This window comes from Chenopodium quinoa, unplaced genomic scaffold, assembly GCF_001683475.1.
Source record: "Chenopodium quinoa cultivar QQ74 unplaced genomic scaffold, ASM168347v1, whole genome shotgun sequence".
Lineage (NCBI taxonomy): Eukaryota > Viridiplantae > Streptophyta > Magnoliopsida > Caryophyllales > Amaranthaceae > Chenopodium > Chenopodium quinoa.
Window position 1 is genome coordinate 6,484,736 of NW_018743292.1, and position 21,215 is coordinate 6,505,950.

At 41.7% G+C, this 21,215-nt stretch overlaps 1 protein-coding gene across 1 annotated transcript; it reads left to right on the forward strand.

Moving 5' to 3' along the window:
* Nucleotides 1-455: 455 nt before the first annotated feature.
* Nucleotides 456-19,673, forward strand: LOC110736698 (4,5-DOPA dioxygenase extradiol-like). Its single transcript, XM_021916995.1, has 4 exons — nucleotides 456-925; nucleotides 14,314-14,363; nucleotides 16,615-16,991; nucleotides 18,991-19,673. Exons 1-4 carry the CDS (start codon nucleotides 718-720, stop codon nucleotides 19,181-19,183), a joined length of 828 nt encoding a protein of 275 aa, XP_021772687.1. The 5' UTR covers nucleotides 456-717; the 3' UTR covers nucleotides 19,184-19,673.
* Nucleotides 19,674-21,215: the final 1,542 nt, after the last annotated feature.

Here is a 21,215-nt window from a genome sequence, read left to right on the forward strand (position 1 = left end):
GAAAGGTCCTTTTAAGTAAGGCTTTTTGTTGTAAATGTCCTTTTATAAAAAACAAAAAGGTGGCACACAATGTGCTTTTATTGCACTTAGGTTGTGGCGAGGGTCCTTTAACCAGATTCCGACCATTGACTTTTTTTTAGACCAAAAAAAGCCACGTGCCTTGCACGTGACCGCTTAAAATCTCTTTTCCCCCCTTTTCCCTTTATTAAACCCTAATTTCTTCATCACCAACCTCAATGCGAATCCTATTTTGTGAAAAAAAAAACCATCATCAAACTCCAATTCTAGTGCCTTACATTAAAATTGAAGGCAATTGAAGACAAATCAAACCAGGTCAGAGGATAGGGGGAGGGGGAGGATTTTAAGTGGTGCAAGTGACTTTTTTTGGTCGGAAAAAAAAAAGTCAATGGCCGAAAGCCGGTCAAAGGACCCTCGCCACAACCCAAGTGCAATAAAGGACCTTTTGTGCCACCGTTTTTTATAAAAGGACCTTTGCAACAAAAAGACCTACTTAAACTTAAAAGGACCTTTGTGACAAATTTTCCTTATATTAAAAAGAATTTAAAAAAAAAAATCCACGTTAGAGTGTGAAACCTCAACTACTTCCAAAAGGTCAACTCATATAATCATATGTTATCACCTTGTTCTTCATATTATTTCTCATGATTTTCAACCAAATCCAAAATTCTCCAACCTTTCAATTTTCGGCATAAAAAAATGACAACAATAAGCACCGAAAAAATAAAGCAGACGTTTTACATATCTCATGGACCACCTAACCTTCCTATCGAGGATTCACTACCTCTCAAACATTTTTTAAAGTGTTGGAGACAGAAAATCTTTGATCAAAAACCAAAATTTATCATTATCATATCTGGTCACTGGGAAACTAATGAACCTACTGTTAATGCTGTTGATGTTTGTGATACCATCTGTTTGGGTCCAATTTAGTCCAATTGGGCCTAGGCATTAAATGATCCAATTAAAAGCCCAAGGTCAAGGTTCATCTCTCCAATTGTGCTAAAGTCAAATATCAGTCCTCAAGGCAAGCCAATTGGGCTAAGGCCCAACTTCTCCATATATGCAAAGGTATAAAAGCCATCAATATTACATTTGTACATTCATTCAAGCAAAGCCTCAAGCAATTAATTCTCTTGCATAGTGTTCTCTTTCTACACACTGTACTGACTTTAGCATCGGAGGGGCCTTCCTCGGCAACACCCCCGAGGCTAGTTTACGTGTGTTTACTGTGCAGGAAACCTTCGGCCCAACATCACTTGGACCGAATCCAGTCTTCTCCACTTCATCGGACCTTCGACAAGGTCCCATTGTTTTCACCCGAAACAATTTGGCGCCGTCTGTGGGGAGGACTTTCAAAAATCTTTAAGCCAAATTTCTAACCAAGATCATCTTGCAATTATCTTAGTAGCAATGGCTAAGAACCGCAAGAGCAAAGGCCTCCGTCAAGGAGCAGACGAAAAGCCTAAAACCCCTACACCATCACCCTCGCCGGACCGGAACTCTCCCAAGGGTGCCAGCTCGGGGGGAGGATCATACAGGGAGGATTCCCTTTCTCCCGTAATTCATAACTCTCATCATAGGCCGAGTCACTCTCGGTCTAGCAGGGGTGAGTCCGATCATAGGACACATTCAGTGCCCCAAAGCCAACCATCGACTGTGCGCTCTCATTCCCATACTCGGCCGAGGACCCCTTTGACGGGGCCCAGCTCGGAGGAGGTGGCAAGAGCGCTGGCAGTGCTCATGGAGGCAATGAGGGCACAAAATATGCCACCACCTCGTGATCGAACTCCTCCGCATACCCGGCATCAACGGAGGAAGCTAGACCATGATGGTGGGAAGCTTCCTTCCTTCCGGGAACTGGAAGAATGGGAAGAGGATACCTGGAAAACTGAAAAAGAGAGGAAAAAGAACCCTCAATTTTTCAAAGGATCCTCAACCTCCCGACCAGAAACGCATAAGAGCAGCAGCTCAGCTTCTCGGCCAGAATCTACTCACCGAGAACAACCTGAGACTGTTCGCCGAAGCGTCCTCGACCGACTCGGCGGCAAGGAACCGAGCGTGCACAGTCGCCTCTCGTTCCCTGCGGCCGAGGCCCAGACTTCCCAGCCAGGGACGAAAACCACTCCTACCTCTCTAAGAGGGCGGAGCGCGGTCCCTTCGGCCAGGAACAAGGGCAAGGCCGTTATGCTACCCGCCAGTTCGCCATTCGAGCAATGGATACTGGAAGAGCACGTGCCCACGGTTAAAATACAGTCGCACATCACATATGACGGGACCTCGGATCCGAAGGACCACATGGCCTCGTATGAGACTCATATGCATCTTTGCCTCAGATCCGAAGCGACTTGGTGCAAATATTTCCCAACCACTCTCAAGGGGGTCGCGCAAGCGTGGATCTCCAAGGGAGTAAAGCAAGGCTCCATAACAGGGTGGGATGATCTGTCCTCCAAATTTAGGAGCAAGTTTTCCACGGCAAACCGCCGAGAGAAGACTACTGCAGAACTCATGAGTCTGCAACAGGGGGAAACCGAAAGCCTCCGAGACTATCTGACCCGTTTCAGTAACGAGTCATCCAGCGTCTCTCAGTTGGACCAGGGGCTAGCCGTTTTTGCAATGCAGAATGGCCTTCAGCCCGGGAAGTTCCTAGACTTCATGGTCATGCATACCCCGCAGACCTTGGAGGAAGCTCTGAATGCCTCGGATAAGTTCATCCGAGCCGAAGAATGGAACAAAGCGAAAACCCAACCTCAATTCGGGGGAGGGAAACAAAAACAAATACCCTTGTCTGAAGGCCAAGGCCATAAGGCAAAGGGAAAGTCAAAGGCCTCGGAGCAATCTTCGGCCAGCGACCCAAAGAAGGAAAAATCTGCCTCATACACAGGCAGATACGAGTCCTACACTGCGCTCTCTCTTCCACGCGCCAAAATTTACAACGTGACGAAGGAGGAGCAGAGTTACCGAAAGCCGAGACCACTCCCAGAGTGGTATCAGCGAAAAAATAAAAATCAGTGGTGCGAGTTCCACGAATCTCCGGGACACAACACTGAGGAGTGTATCCAACTGAAGGACCAGATAGAGGACATGGTCCGGAAGGGATACTTGAAAAAATACATCGCGGATCACCGCGAGAAAAAAGAGTCCGAGAAGTCAGCAAAGGACTCTCGGCAAGACCTCGACTTCCCCCGGAAGAACAGTAAAAAGCCAGAGGGGAAATTCTCTCCGATCAATGTTATCTCGGGAGGAATATGCTCTCGGAGGGAGCACAAGCGACACCTTAGGGCTTTGACTCACCAGGTGAACAACGCTGACATTCAGTCTCCCCAATCGCCGGTGCCGAACATGACGTTCACAGCCGCCGACTGCCGGGGGGTAACGTTCCCTCACGAGGATTCGTTGGTGATCATTGCCACGGTGGCCAACCACGACGTCAGTAAGGTCCTTGTTGACGGTGGCAGCGGAGCAAACATTCTGTTCCGAAAGGCCTACAATCAAATCAAGCTGAAGCCCAAGCACCTTACGCCGGTACCCTACCCGGTATCCGGGTTCAACGGGGCTTCAACTTATCCAGATGGGAAGGTGACACTTCCTATCACCGTCGGCTGCGATGAGGCAGCCAGGAACGTCATGATTGAATTTTTGGTCATTGACGCTCCTTCAGTGTACAACGTGATTTTGGGGAGACCCATAATTCATGAGATCCAAGGGGTCGTCTCAACTTATCATCAGCTGATGATTTACGTCTCAGACGCTGGCTTCCCCGAAAGGATACAGGGCAACCAAAAGGACGCCCGAAGGTGCAACTACCTCAAGCCATCCAGTAGTCGCCCAGATGACGACAAGGATGAGGAGGAGAAAGAAAAAGAAAGAGAGCCAAGCACAAAAAAAGCCGAAAGGCCTAAGTGCTTCGGCCCAAGGATCTGTACCCAGAGATAAAGGGCCCAAAAGGGAAAAGGCTAGCTCTTCAGCTGAACAGCAAGACTCAGAGAGCCAGCCGAAGAACAAAAAGACTGGGACACCTGCTGACATAGGGAGCAGGCCAGATTCTGAAGAGTCCAGTCCATCAGCAATGGACATGGACCAACAGACTGAAACAGTTGAGTTGGCCGAAGGAGACGTTGAGAAATGTGTAACAATCGGGATGGACCTTGATCCGAACACCCGTTGTGAACTTATTCAGCTCCTTCGGGACAACAGAGATGTGTTTGCTTTTTCGGCAGCTGATATGCCCGGGATAAGTCCAGACCTCATCTCCCATAAGCTTAATGTTGACCCAACGTGTCGACCAATTAAGCAAAAGAAGCGGAATTACTCCGCTAATAAGAACCGAGACATCGCAGCCGAGGTCAAAAAATTGCTAGAGGCAGGCTTCATCGAGCCTTGCCAATATCCAGAATGGCTTGCAATTGTGGTGATGGTTCAGAAGGCCAATGGTACCTGGAGGATGTGCGTTGACTTCACGGACCTAAATAAGGCTTGTCCGAAGGATTTCTATCCCTTGCCGAGGATCGATCAGCTAGTCGATTCGACAAGTGGCCATGCCTTGCTTAGTTTCATGGACGCATTCTCGGGGTATCATCAGATCTTCATGCACCCCGACGATCGAGCAAAGACGGCATTCGTCACAAACGCTAGGGTGTACAATTACAAAATGATGCCCTTCAGATTGAAAAATGCGGGGGCAACCTATCAAAGGCTGGTGGATCAAGTTTTCGCCGATCAAAAGGGCCGAAACATGGAAGTCTATGTCGACGATTCGATCGTCAAAAGCAAAAAATCTGAGGACTATGTTAAGGACCTGACTGAAACTTTCGCCACCTTAAGAAAGCATCAAATGAAGCTGAATCCGAAGAAGTGTGTCTTCGGCGTGAAGTCAGGGAAATTCCTTGGGTTCATAGTCAGCAAGAGGGGGATTGATGCCAATCCCTCCAAAGTCAAAGCAGCGCTCAACCTTCCTGAGCCGAAAACAAAGCGGGATGTTCAGCGGCTCACCGGAAGAATGGCAGCCCTCTCGAGGTTCATTTCCAGAGCTTCGGATAATGGGTTACCTTTCTTCAAAGCCCTGAAACTCCCGAAAACAAAAGAGTTCGTTTGGGAGGAAGAGCAAAAAGACGCCTTTAAACAGCTTCGGGAGCATTTGGCTCAACTCCCAACGCTGGCTAGCCCAGCAGAAGGAGAAAGTTTGTACCTGTATGTGGCCGTTAGCCCAGCCACCATCAGTGCAGTACTGCTGAAGGAAGAAAGCAAAAGTCAGCAACCGATCTACTTTGTCAGTCATACACTGACGGATGCCGAGACTCGCTACCCTCTACTCGAAAAAGTCGCTTTCGCGGTAGTAGTAGCTGCTCGGAAGCTGAGGCCTTATTTTGATTGCCATCAGATAGTGGTCTTAACTGATCAGCCGTTGGAAAAAGTTCTCGGCAAGGTTGAAAAATCTGGTAGGCTAGCCAAGTGGGCTTTTGAGCTCACCGAATTAGCATCAGCTACCGTCTGAGGGCTGCCATTAAGGCTCAAGCTCTAGCGGATTTCTTGGCCGAATGCTCATACCAAGAAGCGTGATGGGCGTTAGAACGGTCGTACATTCCACACTCAATCAAACACATTTATTAACAAACACCTTACAAACCAAGCATAATGACAAGTAAGAGTTCGGTCCACAAGGAACAGGATATGATTGCCAAAGATCTTTACACTTAAGCTAACTCGAAGTCAATTGGTGAATAGGGGTTCGTCAAGAAGACAAACAAACTATGGTTCTAAATCAATGAATTAAAGATACTAGGGAATGAGATCCACTCAACCAAGGCAAATAGGCAAACGGGGAGTAAAATAGACAAGATATAGCAAGGACTATATGTAAAATCAACCTCATGCAATTAGAAAACAACTCACACTACTAAACTTAGATTCTTCATTAGTTTAGCAATAGATGATACATAATCAAATTACAATAAGTAATGACGTACTCAATTTACACTTCTATGTCAAATTAGGCATATCATACTATCAAGCTCCTTAGTCAAGGGTAGCTAAACCTATCATGAGGAACTAACAAGCAATCTCATATAATCAATTTAATTGCAATACAAACATCAATGCTTCTCCCACATTTGCATAGTTAACCCAAAAGGTCGAGCTTCACCCAACCCCTAGCAAGAAAACTACTCACAACTCATGTTTATCAACATGCAATCAAGAATTAGGGTTCTAAATACTTCAATAATTGGGGAAAAGTGGTTAACAATTGAAATAACTATCATCCAATAACAAATTACCAAGAACTAAGAAGATTTAAATAACATGCAAATACCAAATGAAATCTGAAATTAAAAGGAAGAAGGTTGGAGAAATTACTAATTGAAGCTTCAAATGTTGAATACAAATTGCCCAACTTTGAGAATAATTCTTGAATTTCACTAATATAATGATTTGATTTGATGAAAACTAAGCTAAATTAATCCTAAGGAATGTTTCAAACTAAGAGAGGTTTCTGAAAACTAGGCTACTGTCCTCCTTCTCCCCTCTCTTTTAAACGATCTCAAAAGGACCTTAAATAGTCCGTACAAAATTGGCTGAGATCGGGAAAAGGTCCGACCGAACTCTGGGTAAGTTCGGTCGGACTCAGGGTAGGTTCGGTCGAACCCTGTGTAGGTTCGGTCGAACCTCCCTGATCCTTGTTTGGTCGAACTTTTGAGGTTCGACCTCTCCTGCAAAATTGCTGAAAACAGGTTTGACACTGCCTTCACTGCACCCTGGAGGTTCGGTCGAACTTTTGAAAAGTTTGACCACACCAAGGTTCGACCGGACCTTTCAGAGGTTCGGCCACACCTCCTCTTGCACTTCCTTTTCTTGCTTCCTCTCCTTCCCTTTTGCTCCTCTTGCCTTTGTCCATGGCTTCCATGCTTGGCCAAGGGGCCTCCCACCGTGCATAGGACCGTCACGGAACCTGCAGAAGATACCAAAGTTCACGAGAGCATGGGGATGATAAAATAATGCATAAAGATTATCAAAATATGCATTACTTTTCATCAACACAAAAAAAGAAGCCATAAGAGGATAATGAGGTGGAAAAACCTAAGAAAAATAAGAGGAAAAAGACCTAAATACTACCCCTAAGAGTGACATAAATGTCACTCATCAAAGCGCTAGACAATGAAAAGAAAGTCTGGACCGTGTTTACGGATGGATCTTCCACCGAAAACGGTTCGGGGGCAGGAGTAGTGATAACTTCTCCCGAAGGCAAATCCTTCGAGTATGCACTAAAATTTTCTTTTAAGGCCTCGAACAACGAAGCCGAATATGAGGCAGCAATCGCCGGCCTAGAATTGTGCATCTCCCTAGAAGCCGATCATGTCTGCCTGAAAACAGACTCTCAGCTAGTTTCATATCAGATTAGCGGCAGCTACGAGGCCAAAGAGCCCTCCATGATATCTTATCTTGCCAAGACCAAATAAGTCATTGCAAAGCTGAAAACTTTTGAGGTTCAGCTGATCCCAAGGGGTCAGAATACTCAAGCCGATGCACTCTCCGAACTTGCCAGTTCAACTCTTACCGAGCTGAACAGATCTGTATATGTAGAAGTGCGTCGAGAGAGAAGTGTCAACGAAGCACCTGAAGTGTGCTGCGCTGACCCAGAGCCTAGTTGGATGGACCCCATCCTAGCTTTCAAACTTCGGGGAGAAACTCCCGAAGATAAAGCTTTGGCCTCCAAGATGAAGAGAACCAGCTCAAGGTTCATTGTCTTCAGGGGGGAACTTCTGAAAAAGTCCTTCTCAGCCCCATTGCTGAAATGCGTGGGACCAACAGATGCAGATTATATCCTACGGGAGATTCACCTCGGCATCTGTGGGAACCACATTGGGGGAAGGACCTTAGCCCACAAGGCATTGAGGGCTGGATATTACTGGCCCACCATGATCGCAGATGCTAAGGAGCTGGTCCGGAAATGCGAAAAATGTCAAAAATACGCTCCAGTTATCCACCAGCCAGCAAGGGATCTTCAGCCGATCCTTAATCCAATCCCGTTTGCCCAATGGGGACTGGATATACTAGGACCATTTCCAGAGGCTGTGTACCAGAAAAAATGGCTGATAGTTGGTGTTGACTACTTCAGTAAATGGATCGAGGCCGAAGCAGCCTCGAACATTACAGAGCAAACTGTCAGAAAATTTATCTGGCAGAATATCATCACTCGTTTTGGCATCCCGAGAGTATTTGTCTTCGATCATGGGAAGCAATTTGATAGCTTACCACTGAAGCGGTATACAGATCAGTTCGGCATCAAACTGGCATATTCAGCGGTATGCCACCCGCAAAGTAACGGACAAGCCGAAGCTGCAAATAAACAGATCCTAAATGCCCTCAAAAAGAGGGTGGAAGATCAAAAGTCCAAGTGGCTGGAGGAGCTCCCTGGAACCCTTTGGTCCCTTCGGACAACTGAAAAAAAGGCAACGGGCTATTCACCTTTTGAACTGGTGTATGGTGCCGAAGCCGTTCTTCCAGTGGAAATTGGCTCTGAGAGCCTACGAGTGCACCACTTCTCGGCTGAGAATGAGCGACTGATGAGGGAATCTCTCGATTTCCTCGACGAAGTAAGAGACTCAGCCTGAGACAGAATGGCTGCTTATAAGCAGAGAATCAGCAAATTTTATAACCGAAGGGTCCATGCAAGGCCTCTTAAAATTGGAGACCTTGTCCTTCGGAATGCTGCTGCAGTTCAGAAAGGCCGAATCCATGGGAAACTCTCAGCTGCATGGGAAGGACCTTATGAAATTTATGATGAGCTTCAGCCAGGGACATACCGACTTCGGCAGTTGGATGGAACTGAGTTGAAAAATCACTGGAACGCTGATGTACTGAAAAAATACCATGTGTAAACCCTTCGGGGCAGAACAATCTTTGTAAGTACATTTTGAAAGGCCTTGGAGCCGCCATTTATATAAATGTTTACAACTTTTTATCCTTTCAAAATTTTCTTTGTTCTATCTACTCTTTAAGGGTTTTTTATTCAGCCTCGTCTGAAACCTTCGCCTTCGGGTAACTGGGTTTCAGATTGCTGACAAAACTCGTCTTTTTAAAGAACACTGGTCTTTCAGCTGAAGTCAAACTTTAGTAAGACTTGTTCTCCAAAGACATGAGTCCATGGACAATTCTGGGATATTGCCTTAACTGAGCCTTGTATCCCAGAAAGCCATTATCCGAAACATTGCCTTCAGTTGGCCCTGTATTTCGGATATCCATTTTTCAATGATAGACAGAAAATCAAGGATAACAGCAACTGTTGGAAATTGTTTATTCAGCCTCGTCTGAAACCTTCGCCTTCGGGTAACTGGGCTTCAGATTGCTGACAAACTCGTCTTTTTAAAGAACTCTAGTCTTTCAGCTGAAGTCAAGCTTCAGTAAGATTTGTTCTCCAAAGGCATGAGTCCATGGACAATTCTGGGATATTGCCTTAACTGAGCCTTGTATCCCAGAAAGCCATTATCCGAAGCATTGCCTTCAGTTGGCCCTGTGTTTCGAATACCCATTTTTAAGAAATAAAGAAATTGTTTATTCAGCTGAAGTCGTACTTCAATTTCTGGGGGGGGGGGGGCAAGAAGCACTACCAGTGCAAGTTTATGTTCAGCAGAATTGAAGAAACAGTAAAGCATTCAAAAACAAAGCAGCTGAAGAAAAGAACATCAAATTAATAATTCATGCTCAGAAATTGAGCTACAAGTTCAAATAAGTTAAAAAACTATATCGGCAGCCGCCCACAAGCGGAAAATAACAGCTGCCGAAAAACGTACAGAAGCAAAAAAATAAACTGTTTTGTACGACAAGGCAAGCTGAAGCAAAAAACAAACAAGGAAAAAATTCAGAAAGCGGCAAGTCTAAAGTTGAGCGCATGATGAACCGCAAGATTCTGAAAACGACTGCCCGAGTTCCTATGCTTCAGCCCGAGGATCAGACTGGTCAGCATTGTTGGGCCCCATGGTGGTCTCAGCCCCAGCAGCAGAAGAAGCAGGCTTTGCACTCTGCCGAGCCTCCCTTTCCCTCTGTTCAGCCTCCAACTCCATTCTCTCAGCTTCTTCTTCGGCTTCCTCAGCCTTAAGGATTTCAGCTTCGACTGGAGTTGCATACTTCATATGAGGGTCTTCGGGATCCTGGACCCATTCAGCACATTTGGACCAGTCCAACTTCGGCTCAGCATGAAGGCAGACTCTTCGGCACACTCTGAACCCGTTTCTGAAACCCATTTCATATTATTCCTGGGTATAGACACGGACTTTGAGTAGAGCCTCAGCATCAGCCAACTTCTTCTTTGTCTCCTCCAAGTCTTCCTTGGATTTCTTCAGCTCATCGGCGAGCTTGGAGGAGGAACCTTTCAGCTCATTCAGCTCCTGCTGAACTTGGTAAGCCTCTGTCTAAGCCTGGGCCACTTCTTCCTTTTTGGCCATCAACTGATCCTCAGCTTCTTGGAGCTTAGCTCTCTAAGCTTCAGCAGCAGCAGCAGCCTCTGAGAGTTGGACATCCCTGGCTTAGAGCATCTCTTCAGCAGCCATTCTGCTGGCTTCAAGAGCTTCTAGTTGTTGCTGGACTTCAGCTTGTGCAGCAGCTCCTTCCTAGATTCGGCTCTCAATGGTAGCCTTGAATTTGGAGATGTCCACTCCCATGTGCTCTTGGAGGAATTTTTCCCCTTCCATCAGTGGGGGAAAAACTTCCTTCTCCATAGCATCGCAGAAGGTTTTGAGGGCTTCAGCAGCTTTTTTCTCATATTCTTCACCCTTCTGCTGCTTCTCTTCAGCTGCTGCTTGCTTCAGCTTAGCAAGCTTTAACTCCTCTTCGGCTACCTTTTTGTCGTGCTCGACAGCGTCCACCCTATCTTGTAGGGTATCTATCAGCTCTACAGTGAGAGTCTGATTGTGCACGAACTGAAAACAGGAGCACAAGTTAAAATAAAAAATAATAATAATAATGATAATTGAAGAGCTGAATTTTAAAGGAGATAAAGGCAAGGAAAATCACCTGCATCATCAGCATTTGGTTAGACCTGGCTGGGTCAGGAACTGATCTGCTGGATTCGCCCATCCCAGCAGTGGCCTTCAGCGACCAGATTCTTGCCCTATCTACTTCGGACATGCCAGCAAAATCGCCGAAGTAGGCTGCAGCACCTTCTCGGTTCTGACCCCATATGAGGTCCCAGATGTGATCTGGGATTGGAATTCGGGGGGCCGAGAAACCCATTTCTCCAGATTGCAGAGTCTGGAAGGAAGGAAAGGATGACGATGGAGCTTCTTTAACTTTGGATGGCTCAGCATCCTCCTTCTTCTCAGAAGAGTCAATTATTATGACTTTTTCTTCTTCAGGGGTGAGGACGAAGGCCTCAACCTCTCTTGCAATGTCTGCCGTGAAACCCTCAGTACTGGGCATCACGGCATCCTCATTCTTGTGCTCAGCAGCACTCTCTTGAACTTCTTCTTGGACCCCTCCCTTAGGTTCGGGAGTTTTCTGATCCACCTCCATCTCGGGAGGTGGCGGAGGGGTCTTTGGAGGTGATTGAGGTGGTGGCCGGGGAACCCTCGACGATCCATTGCCTTCCTCGGGTTCCCTTATTTCGACGCCGATGGTCATCGGCCTCCGCTGAAAGTCATGGGGGCCGATGATGGCCATTCTTCGGCGCCTTTTCTGAAGCGGCTGCTTGTCCATGTCTGAGTCTGAGGACTATTCTTGTATCTGGTCTTCGGGACGAACAGGGGCTTTCCCTTCTCTGTGTCTATTACTCTCTTCAGACTGTAAAAGACAGGGGGGGAGGAAGAATGTGAGTAAAAAAAAAAAACAAAACAACAAACAGAAACAGACAAAATTAAGTCTGAAAGCTCACCGAGGTCTTCAGCAAAGCCTCGTCTTCTTCAGCTGCCCTAGCTGCAGCTTCTTCTTCAGCAGCCCTGGAGGACCCTTCTCCTCCTTCACAAGCTTCAATAACCCGTGCAACCTCTTCGGCCGTACGGGCAGCTTCAGCTTCTTCGTCCAGCAGCTGAAACCAGGGATCTCTCTTCTTCCACCAAGGCTTCTGCCTCTGATACAGAGCAACAGCCTCAATTTTGAAGTGGGAAGAGTCTAGATGAACTTCTCTATGCCTCGGTTCAGTGATAGAGGGGGCCCGATCAGTTACAACTCGTTCTCGGTTGACGCCAAAACGAGCGTAGTTAATGCCGACGTTGGTCTCGTCCCGCTCTGAAAAAGAAAAGGGGAAAGGTCAGTTCAGTTAGGTTGGCACAGCATAAAAAAGCGAAGTGAAAGAGGAGAAAAAGAGATAATTAAAAGGCCTCGGCCCCAGCCGAAGAAGCTTACCATCCTTAAACTTTCGGCTGAGGCCGACAGCTGCTAGCATGTTCTCTTGAAAACATAATGCGTATCGGGGAGCCAAGTCTCCGGGATATGCTGCATTCGGCCGCTGCCCCCCCCCCCGGTTCGGCAGCTTGCCGAAGATATTCTGTTGATTAAGGTTCGGATCTGGGCCGTTATCTGCGGGGGGGACCTAAACTTCCCATGTCGGGATCAGGCTCAGCAAGGTACCGGGGAGCGCTGAAGACGCAAGGGTGGCCCGGGTCCGTGGGTGCCCTAACCCAAATCCATTGACCTCTCCAGTCCTTGTCTGAAGAGTCGTTCGGCCACATGGTTAGGTACTGGGGCCGAGACTCAATCCGGTACCACCCAGAACCATGACTTCCGTGCCCACTTTGAATATTTGGCACTAGCCGATGAAGCTTTTTGAAGCAGTGCAGGTTCGGCACATACCTGAAGAACTTGCAGACCCATAAGTATGTCATCACCCTTCGGATGCTAATAGGAGTTAGCTGACATAGAGAAATATTGTAATGGATCAGCAAGTCTCGGACGAATACGTCCAAGGGAACCTCAGCCCATACTGAAGTTGTCTTGTGTACACCCCCACATACCCCGGGGGTGGACGATGGATTCTATCGGATGCCACGGGCATTCGGCACCAATACCCATCAGCTTCAAGGATGCCGTAATGCAACTCAATTTGTTCGGCAAACCGATACTGTTCGGCATTCTCCACCCACCATGAGTAGGGGCGGTTCTTTATCATGGCCGAAGCTACTTCGGCATCCTCCCACTCTGAAAACCCGGGAAGGATATCCCAAAGGACAGCGGGAACTTCATCGTCCTGCCCAGAAGCGCTCGGCCCCTCCGTTCTCTGAGGAGGAGCCGAAGAAATTGGAGTCGCCCTAATCCCTTCAGCAGGGTCAGACTCTGCTCTTTGTCCATTCCAGGTCCCAATCCTGTTCCTGGGATCGAGAATTGGCCTTGCTCTTCTTGGAGCACGGGCTCTACCCCTAACTCCTCTCGCCATTGATAATTTCGAAGAAAAAAGTCGAAAAAAGGGGAAGGAGCTCAAATTCGAAGAAAAATAAACTAAAATCAAAGGAATTTACCTTAATCTGAAGCGAAAGTTGCCGATTTACGAATTGGTAGTGGCGAGTCTCAGTTTCTAAGCTTAATGCTCAGGGAATTTGCGAAGTTGTGATGCGGGTTCTTGGGTTCTCTCGAGAATTCTGGGTTTGTGTTGGTGAATAAGTGAGGAGAGATGACGCGCCTCTAATTATATCTCCAGAAATGGGAATACGGGGAGTCCGCGTTTCAATTTCTCTTAAATACCCCACTAAGTAACCGTTAAACACACGACCTTGCGATTAAACTGCCCATTATCCGTCCAACTTCCACAATTATCCGCCTTAACTGTTGTTATCTCATTAATTACGGTTTAATTACGGTTTAAATTCAAATTTTTGGATTAATTAAATCATTCACTTCCCTCCTTTTCTGATTAAATCAAACCCGACCCGTCATCCTTCCCAATCGGGTCTGGGGGGCAAGTTGTTTGGGTCCAATTTAGTCCAATTGGGCCTAGGTATTAAATGATCCAATTAAAAGCCCAAGGTCAAGGTTCATCTCTCCAATTGTGCTAAAGTCAAAGATCAGTCCTCAAGGCAAGCCAATTGGGCTAAGGCCCAACTTCTCCATATATGCAAAGGTATAAAAGCCATCAATATTACATTTGTACATTCATTCAAGAAAAGCCTCAAGCAATTAATTCTCTTGCATAGTGTTCTCTTTCTACACACTGTACTGACTTTAGCATCGGAGGGGCCTTCCTCGGCAACACCCCCAAGGCTAGTTTACGTGTGTTTACTGTGCAGGAAACCTTCGGCCCAACATCACTTGGACCGAATCCAGTCTTCTCCACTTCATCGGACCTTCGACAAGGTCCCATTGTTTTCACCCGAAACACCATCTATGATTTTGATGGTTATCCTGCTCCTCTTGATCTCTATAAGGTACTTTCTCCCCTGAACTCTCTTTTTTTGTTTGGAATACTGTTTTAGATGAATTTTTGTGGGATCGTATATGTAGTCGTTAACAAAATAAAAATGTTAAATGCAACCCTATTAGGGAGCTAAATTTGATGATTGTAGATAGAGACTTACTTGTAATTTTTGGAAGTTTCGGATTAGTAAGCATTTTATATATAGTTCATTACACTTATATTTCAAAACTTCAGCTCCTTTGCTCAGCTAGCTCCATTGTAATTCAGTTGATTAAGCTACTAAGTTCAATTCATTTGACACTTCAATATAATTAAAATCATCAATTCATCAACTCCATTCATTTCATTTATTTCACTTCTTAGTAGTTCATTTCTATTATTGTTGTTATTATTATCTTAATTAACTAGAAAGACTCGTCATTTAATTAACAAGTGTTAGTTGTGATGAACTAATATAAGAGGGGGTGAATTGTAGTAAGTTGCTAAGTGACTACTTTTTGCAGAAATTAAAACAAAATAAATAGGAACTTGTAAAGCACACAGCGATATTCACGAGGAAAGCTTCCAGGCCCAACTGGAAGTAAAACCTCGATCCTCCAATGGATTTCAAACCAAACCAATCCACTATAATAGGGAAACACACCTAGTTACAACCTATTAAGTACAAACCTTTACTCACAAGTTCCAGACCGAACCTGCTACTCGATAGAGCCCTATTCTATACACCTTAAGTCCCGGACTTAAATTCACTTAGTACTCCCAGAGCATTCAAACTCAGTTTCTCACTAGAAGCCTACAAACTGTATGCAATACTAAATCACTCACCCAAATCCCAAAACAATACAAACACTTGACTCTAATATGAAATTGGAAAGCTACACATGAAACCCGAAACTAATATGATGAAGCTTTAAACTTGGCAAACTTACTCTTAAGTACTCTTGAGATTTTCACGCATAAACTCACGCCTTTTCCAGAATATAATTACCTCTATTTATACAAGAAGCATTCATACACAAGAAGAATTCATATGTTAAGTAGGACTTTTCAAAAGGATAAATATTAAAACTGTCGTTTATTAAAACCCAATATGAAATGAATCTTTTTGTGAAAATCTTTAGGAAAATCAAACAAAGATATAATTTAGTATAAGATTAATATTTTGTAACCCAAACTTTATAAGATAAAATCTCTTAAAGATCTTTTCCATAAATTAAAACTTATCTTTTTCAAAACTTCCTTTTTTACTTAGCTTGCCAAACTTTATCACGTTTCTAATAGATCTCATGCATAATTAACCAACGCATATTTACAACAATCCTAATAAAAATAAACTTAACAAAACCCTTAATAAAAGACTTTAAGTTTATTACTGGATTGCCTCCTCGAGCTTCGTAAAGTGTATAGGAACTTAGGTTCTTCGCAGACCAGGATTGAATTCTTGCTGTCTTCTTTTCTTCAGCACCTTGCTGAATTGAAACTCGCAGACCAAGTTCTTCTGAAACTTGTTGTCTTCAACGCAGTCCAAGCTAGTCTACTTAGCTTGTTGTCTATCTCCTGTTAGGAAGCTTCTTTTCTCTGTGTTCCTGTTAAGGATCACTTCTAGTTCCAATGAGGAACTCTTCTTCTATTCTCCTTATCTTTCTTTTATTTCTCCTTGGATCTTCATAGTCAGAGTACTTTTCCACTTCTTGAGTCAACTTCACCTGTACTAATTCACACTTAGAGAAATCTCATTGGTTGAACTTTGCTTTTCCATATCATCGGTTCAACAACAAGCTATTTCAATGTATCTAGAAAGTAGCTTGAAATAATCTTACATGATTTATATTAAAAATGTTTATATGCAGTTTAGTTCATCATTACCCCTTAAATAATAATATAGGCTGGAATGTTTTTCTTCTTTTCTTGTTCCAATAATATAATTACAAGTACCCGTCTCCGAAAATTAATGTTTTGGTTTGTTTAGAACACACTCATACAAGGATTTGGTGAGAGTTGTTGAGATTTATGACTTTGAGGGGTATTATATTATTCACTAAATTGCTATCCAAATATAAACAATTGGATCGGATTCTAGTATGTACCTACATTAATTTGTAATTCCATTATGTATAAGAAGCTAAAAGTAGTATTAGTATAAATACTATGCAATTTATAATATCCAATGTCGTGTGAATTGGACTTTTGTCCTTAAGCAATTAATGAAAGGCATTATGCTAGTGCTAATATATAACATCAACATCCTTATGGGTTCACAGCTCAAGTATCCTGCTCCTGGGGCTCCAGATTTGGCAAAGCGTGTGCAAGAGCTTCTAACAACCTCTGGAATCAATCGCGTGCACATAGACAAGGAACGAGGGCTTGATCACGGTGCATGGGTGCCTCTGATGCTCATGTACCCTGAAGCTAACTTCCCTGTTTGTCAACTCTCTATCCAAATTAACAAGGATGCTACGTACCACTATAACATGGGGCAAGCATTGGCTCCGCTTAAGGAGGAAGGTGTTCTAATCATTGGTTCTGGAACCACCGTACATAACTTGAGTGACCTACGATGGGATGCTAAAGATCAAGAAGTCGTTCCATGGGCCGGCGAATTTGATAAATGGCTTGAAGAAGCTTTGATCAATGGAAGGTAACGTAAATTTTGTTGTTCTACGTTTCTTATGTGTACTATGTTTTTGTATCAAAACTATTGGTTTATTAACTAAGATATGAGATGATGTGACTAGCTTAATTGAGTTATAACTTGGCTAATTAATTAGCAAAGCTTGCATTGATCCGATATGGATATTCAATATATATATAGTAAAATTATATTTTATCTTAATTATACGAGTTGGAATAATGTGACAATTGTTTCCAAATAAATTAGAAAAAGTATTTTTGCACATTCAGAGCACCATTATTGGTGAACAAAAAAAAATGGTTCATGGGTCACTATCACCATTTCTCTCTCATCCACATCAACCCAACAAACCATTTACAATATTCACTCTTAACAATAAACACTAAACAATGGTTCATCATCAATACTCCCTACCCCACCTTATTTTATTTTTGTAAATATAATCTTTTTGTTTCATAATTATAATTTATTAACCGATGTCAATGTAATTAATTGACGTATTTAATATTTTAATCGTGATTACTAATTAAGAAATTATCGCGTTTTTTTATCAGCTTTTTAAAAAATTAATTCTTGTGATTAATATTTTTTAAGCAACAACGCAGCTAATTTTAATTAACATAAAAAAAAGAGGTACAAATCGTGATTACAGTTCTACAACTATAATCTAGTACATTTTATTTAAAAAAAAAACACAACTACACATCGTTTTGTAAGATGTCCTTAGGGATAACCATTTGTTGTAAACCTAGTTGCCTAAGTTTTCGTTGTTACCAAATTTATTCCATATATGTTCGACCAAGTCGTTTTTTAGCTGCAAATGAGTCTGTTGATCCTCAATCTCTGTTCTACGAGACAAGTATAAGCCGATATCCACAATACGATCAGTACGGTACTCGGTAGTGTCCTCATTAGCGTTCCCTCCAGCATTCATAAACTCATTGGTATTAACGTTATTTTGATACGTCTCTCGTTCATCTTCAACGATCATATTATGTATTATGATGCAGGCGAGCATGATATTGTGGAGTATGTCGGTATCCCACGCCAAAGACGGCTTTTTAATAATGGCAAAACGAGCTTGAAGGACCCCAAATGCACGTTCAACGTCTTTTCTTGCAGCTTCCTGGTGTTTTGCGAATAAACGATCCTTATGAGTTTGTGGACTCGTAATGGATTTCACAAAAGAAGCCCATCTAGGGTAGATTCCATCAGTAAGATAATACCCATTCGTATAATGATGACCATTGACTACGAAGTTGACAGGAGGTAAATAATAATAATAATATTGGTAATTATAGAGGGGATTTTTGAAGAGAAAAATATAGTAGAAAAAAATGAATTTTGAAAGTTGAAAAAAATATATCAATATGGGTGTCTATTTATAGAGGGGGAAAAAATAGAGTCGTTGGTAATTTTTTTTTTTTTTGATTTGTATTTTGTAAAATATATCCGTTGCAAAATTACAACGGATATATTTAAAACAGTGCACACGTGTCAAGCAGCGGCTGGGCCAAGTGGCGCGCTCCCAGCCGCTGATTTCTATTTTTTTTTCTGAGCTTCAACAGCAAAACGACGTCGTTTTGCTATAATACCAGTCCAAAATATTGGTGGGGCCCACAGCGAATTAATTCATGGAAATGCTTGCTCCTGCAATCGAACCCATGACCACTCAACATGAACCATTAAAGGTTTGTCATTAAGCCACCACTTTATTTGTTTATTCATTGTGAACAATTAAATAGTTCACCCTTAAAGATGCCCTCAATTCATACGGTCGTTTGGCACATTGAATTCATGATTATGCTTTTGAAATATGGCTACATACTGTGTTTATCATTATTTCATTAAAGTTTCCATGTTCTAAAGTGGACATGAAAAAAATTAGTCGTCCACTCTAAAAATATTATTAAAGTTTCCATGTTCATCATTGTTTCATTAAAGTTTCTATTTTCATGATGATGTGATGATTTTACGTACCTAGCTATTTTAAAAATCAATCCAGGCATGAAGACGTGAATAACTACTTACAAAAAGCGCCTAATGCAAGAACAGCGCATCCAACGCCTGATCATTTTTACCCACTGCATGTGGCCATGGGTGCTGCCGGAGGAAATACGAAAGCGGAGCTCATACACCGCACCTGGAGCCTCGGTACCCTATCGTATGCCTCCTACAAGTTTACCACCCCCTACTAAGTCTATTTCTTAATGTAGTACTCAATTTTATAGTCAATTTTTTATGACCAGTGCAGATTTTTCTCTATCTAGTACAAACTTGTCTTATTTAGGCTCCGTTTGGTAGGGTGTAAAACATTTTCACTGAAAAGTGTTTTCCCATTTTACATTGTTTGGTTTGGTGTAAAACATTAAAATGTAAAACTTGGGGTGGAAAATCATTTTCCACCTTACTGAAAAAATTTCCCCCCCCAATTTAGAAGGAAAACATTTTTCATCACAAGTGGAGGGAAAACATTTTCCCTCACAATTGAATTTTCAGTTCAAACAAACAATGGAAAATGCTTAAAATGGAAAATCATTTTCTATTCAACCAAACAACGGAAAACTTTTTTGAAAATGAGTTTTCCATTGTAAAATGATTTTCATGGAAAACCATTTTACATTGAAAATGTTTTACACCCTACCAAACGAACCCTTAATACGAGTAATCTTTGCATATTCTGTCATACGAGTAATCTTTGCATATTCTGTCATTGAAGCTTAGTAAACAAAAGCAACATGCTGTAAAATACAATTTGAGCAACTGTAACGTGTATGGATTATTGTTACATACCAGATCCCAAGTTAAAGGGAGTTTTTTTTTTTTTTGGATGAAGATTAGATAAAGTAATCAAAAAAATTAATCAAATAAAGTTCAACAATTGATAAGAGGAACTAATGGTCAATTAGGTAATTATAGTAAAACTCATTCTGCATTTTTATTATTTTTTTCGTCATCTTCTCTAATCACTTAATCAAAGAACATGCTAATGACGTGTATTGTGCAAGTATCAATAAATAAGTACTTCCTTCATTATTAATTTGTATTGCTACACATAACACATTTGAGTTAATTTGTTACCTGCTACTATTTGACGGTTGATTGTGAATTTAGCTTAAGAAATTTAAATACACACTCCAAACTTATTAAATTTGTCTTGAACTCTTAATATATTCTTAAAAAATATCTTAAATTTTTTAAATGTTTTCACGAAAACAATCCATATATAAATAAAAATGTCATTTTGTGAACTTTTATTCACAAGTTTTATTTCCAACCATTAATCCTCTATTATATACAATCATTTAATAATAGACTTCAAACATTACTTTCCATTAGAAATTTAATTAATGTTAGTGTAAGAAAATAATAATAATAATAATAATAATAATAATAATAATAATAATAATAATAATAATAATAATAATAATAATAATAATAATAATAATAATAATAATGTTTCCTCCATTTGCTTCACGATAAATACATCTAGAAATGACCGAAGATTTTGCAATCGACATACTAGAACAAATGATAATTTTTTTTAAAAGGCGAATAAAAGATATTTTATTCATTTTGCAATCGATATAGAACAAATGATATTTTTTTTTAAAGACGATGAACAATATTTTATTACTAGGTACTCCCTACATTTTTAAATACTTGCTCCACTTTCGATTTTCGGTCATTTTTAAATATTTGCTCCATTTCTTTATTTGGAAAGATTTTACAATCAATCAATAACAATCTAATATATATATAAAGGGGAGTTACTCCTAAGAATTTAGAAAGCCACCTAGGATTTTTATTTTAAAAAAATTATTAGAGCGCCATATAGGATTAGTATTTTTAGAGCGTGCTTATAGGATTATGCCACGTAGGATTGTTATTTTAAAGTGCCACGAAATATCAAAATTAAAAATTTTAATTTATTATAAAAATAAAATACTATCTTTTTAAATTGGAAATTTTATCTAACAGAAAAGAAAAAATTTATTTTATTTCGTATACATAAAAAAAATATTATTAAACTTAAAAAAATGAAATTCACGTTCAATTGATTTTTTTTAAGAAAAATCGGATTAGATAAAAAATAAATAATGAAAATATGACAAGTGATTATAATAAAATATTTTATAAAAATATACTAATAAAAAAATTGAAATCACGTTAAATCATATAAAAGGGAGTTTTTTCCAAGATTTCAGAGAGCCACCTAATAATATTGAT